This window comes from Cryptomeria japonica, chromosome 11 (assembly GCF_030272615.1).
Source record: "Cryptomeria japonica chromosome 11, Sugi_1.0, whole genome shotgun sequence".
Classification (NCBI taxonomy): domain Eukaryota; kingdom Viridiplantae; phylum Streptophyta; class Pinopsida; order Cupressales; family Cupressaceae; genus Cryptomeria; species Cryptomeria japonica.
The window spans coordinates 231018883-231022417 of record NC_081415.1 but is presented as its reverse complement, the minus strand read 5'-3'; the positions used below and the strand labels follow the sequence as shown (position 1 = coordinate 231022417).

Genomic DNA, 3535 nt, shown 5'->3' with positions numbered 1-3535 from the left:
TTATGGTTTGAAAATAGCTTGAAATCGCCAATATTTTTTTTTAATGGTTTGAAAATAGCTTGAAATCGCCAATATTTTATTTTTATGATTTGAAAATAGCTTGAAATCGCAAATGCAAATATTTTTCTGGTTTTAAAAACATTACAATTCGCCCATGCAATTATTTTTTGGGTTTTAAAAATAGTACAATTCGCCAGGATTTTTCACAAATTTTGAGCGATCACGGCTAATTCGCCAATGGAGATTATTATTTTTCTCCGTAAACCGCAAAAATTCACCAATAAAATTAAAATTTTCTTCAGAATTATACAACTTTCGCTAGGTTTTTACACCTTGTCCAAGGGAGGGTTTTCTTAAAGTTTTCCCTGCACATTAATCATCACATTTATATTAACTAATCCAAAGAAAAAAAAACATCATTCCACCAATATTCTCATAGAACTTAAATTCTCTATTGAATTTCTTATCCAAAAGTAGACAAATCAAAACTTACACTAAACCCAAGTGAAACCTAACCCTAACCTTAACCCCAAATCTAATCATAAACCCAATTGAACATTAAAACAAATTGAACCCTAATCCTTTTTAAACTACGGTTGATATTTTAATCGTGATGCTAACACCAAACCAAATTGAACTTCAATCCTAAATTTAATTGAAATCTAACACTAACATTGAACCAAAACCCAAATTCACCCAAAACCCTTACAAAAACCTAATAGAAATTGAATCCCAACCCTTATTAAACCTGAACACAAACAAAATCTTAACCCTAAACCTAATTGAATGCTAAACTATATTGATGTACATAGACACATCCCATAATTAATGCACCTTAATCGTAACCCTAAATCTTGAACATTAAACATTGTTGTAAGATTTGTAATTTTTTTTAAATATTAGATTTTCACATCCCATGATTATTGTTTGAAAAGTATTAATGACAAGATTTAATTTTGTTATTCAACTTTTGGATTGATTCTCTTCACCCTGTGTTATTCGAGTGATCATCTTGTTTGGATTCGAGTGATCATCTTGTTTGGATTCGATTGATCATATCAAAAAACTATGAAAAGATTTCACCTCGTCAAAAAGCTAAACTCCAAGTCATTGGACTACCTACTATTCCTCTTCATTACCAAAAAAAAATGACCATTTTAAATAGAAGGTCCCTTACCTCATATTTACCTTATTCCACTTTCACCCTATTTGATATTGTGTCACCCTCATATTTACCTTATTCCACTTTCACCCTATTTGATATTGTGTCTCTTGCAATTTTCATATATTTTTTTATTAAAGAATATTGTATTTTCTTCTAAATTCAAATTATAGAATATTCCGCAGCCAATCCTATGTCATGCAATACCCATTTGTCATTTCTCTGTCTTGTATTTCCTAGCCTTAAGAAGAGGTGAGAGAAGGGAAGTGAGCTATTCCTGCTGCCCATGATGAACAACCAGCCTGATCATAACTATCAGGGAGATATGATGAGCAACTATCCATATTCATCAGGCGCCACTGTCACAACTGAGCTAATTCAGAAGGTAAAGCAACAATAGGGGATCATAAATTTTCCCCTCAAGAACACAATACAGTGCATGCATGCAGTCTATTCATCTGGTACTGTTCTTTCTGTAAATTTTTGCATTCCTGATTTTTCTGGGTGTTTGAGGTGTTTCAGTATCTGGAAGAAAACAGAAAGCTGATAGTGGCGATTTTGGACAATCAGAGCCTGGGCAGGCTACAAGAATGCGCCACGTATGCCCTTTTTCTTGCAGGATTTCTGGAACTTGTTCAGTATATGTGGAACAATTTTTGTTGTTCTTTTAGTTCTTTATAATATATCTGCAAGTGGGTTTGCTTCTTTTTGTGTTTTTTTGGCATCTACAAGTGGAATTTATGGAAATGTGTGTGATGCAGGTATCAAGCAAGATTGCAGAATAATCTCCTGTATTTGGCGGCAATTGCAGATGCACAGTCTCAACCAGTTTGTCCGACTCTTCCGGTACTTAAATTCATCATTTTAGTCTATGCATGCTTATAAAACTATTGTTTAGAAGCATTATATCATGCATTGTTTTTCCCTGATGTTTTCATGAATTATACCTTGTATTTGGATGGCCAAAGAATGCCCACCAACGAATTGAAACACCCATTTTCTGGTTTACAGTTTAGGGTTTTAGGGTTTTACTAGTAATTTCATCTGGACTTTGGGAAACATGCCATGTAAAATTCCTTGTCTGTAAAGAGGGTTGCAGGCGGGTTTTAGCAAGATTATAACATTGAATTCTTATGTTTTTAATAGACCCACATTAGCGATTTGAAACGTAAGGCTCTGTATTTGGATTTAGCTAGATTTTAACATTGAATTCTTATGTTTTCAATAAACCCACATCAGTGATTTAAAATGTAAGGATTGGGTGTTTCAGGGGAGAACAAGTCCAATGCTGCAACATGGCCAATTACAGTATGTCCAACCTCAAAATCATCTGCAGCAACAACAGATAGTGAACCAGTCTATCTTAGGGAAGGACATCACACATCCTTCTAACCTGCAGCCAATGCATGGCATTCCTCAACAACAGCAGCAATTTTTCTTTCATGCTTCTCCTTCTTCTGTATATAATCCCAATATCCAGTTCAATATGCCCCTTGGTTCAGAGATGGGTGGTGGTTTAAACTCTTCTGGAAGTATCCACGATTTCTCCAATGGCCTCACAAGCAGCACTACTGTGCAGGGCAACATGGTTCTGGATCCCAATACTTCTGATCATGGTGATCCAAATACGACAAGAGAAGGTGCTTCTGGATCAGGTCAAGGTGCTCAGGATTCTGATACATATCTCACTCTTCCTGAAGATGGAAATTGATTGTTGTGGTTCTTGAGTGGTCTTAAAACACAAATCTCCTGGTCGTCATTGATCAGTGATAATTGAAATGAACATGAATTTATATTTGTATGTCAATAATAGAAAGAAACAGACAGATTTTGCCAAAGTATATTTAAAATTAGGTCTGTGGATACATCATATGTTAACTATTACAGAGAAAAAACTGCAATGTGCTCAAAGAGTGTTTTAACAGATCAAGATTTATGAGAATGTGTTCTATTTTTTATCAAGATTCTAGGCAAATGTGCCCAAATTTTGCTTTCTAAAATTGAATTCAATCTTCTTTACTTAATTGGTCACAACATTATCATGACCAGCAGTAGTAGAAAGGACAGTGTCCCATGGAAATGGCTTCTGCTTCTAAATCTGTGCAGATAGAGGTTCCATGGCTGAAAAAAGGGGTAATCATTGAATGAAATATCTTCCTGTAAACTTGGAGCCTGTGTTCTTTCATACTGTTACTGGGACTGCTTGGGGGCTGGGGCTGAAAGTTTCCCTCCAAATTTGGGTAGTTTAGGTAATTTAATTTCTGCATGGCGGCAGTGCAAGATCTCTTGTATGCTTTGCAATTTTTATTAAATTTTGGTAAAAGCTTTGTAAGTCGTAGCTTATGAAACCACCAGTTTTCTACAATTTCTAAA

General features: G+C 34.9%; 1 protein-coding gene across 1 annotated transcript; it reads left to right on the top strand.

Moving 5' to 3' along the window:
- The first annotated feature begins 1336 nt into the window (after positions 1–1336).
- LOC131063955 (GRF1-interacting factor 2) lies at positions 1337–3120 on the top strand. The gene is made up of 4 exons (XM_057997956.2): positions 1337–1547; positions 1685–1761; positions 1924–2008; positions 2433–3120. Exons 1-4 carry the CDS (start codon positions 1449–1451, stop codon positions 2871–2873), a joined length of 702 nt encoding a protein of 233 aa, XP_057853939.1. The 5' UTR covers positions 1337–1448; the 3' UTR covers positions 2874–3120.
- The last annotated feature ends 415 nt before the right edge of the window (positions 3121–3535 follow it).

Coding starts and splice junctions, on each gene's coding strand:
- LOC131063955 (XM_057997956.2), top strand. CDS start 1,449: ATGATGAACAACCAGCCTGATCATAACTATCAGGGAGATATGATGAGC. Junction 1,548..1,684: donor CAACTGAGCTAATTCAGAAG/GTAAAGCAACAA, acceptor GAGGTGTTTCAG/TATCTGGAAGAAAACAGAAA. Junction 1,762..1,923: donor AGGCTACAAGAATGCGCCAC/GTATGCCCTTTT, acceptor TGTGTGATGCAG/GTATCAAGCAAGATTGCAGA.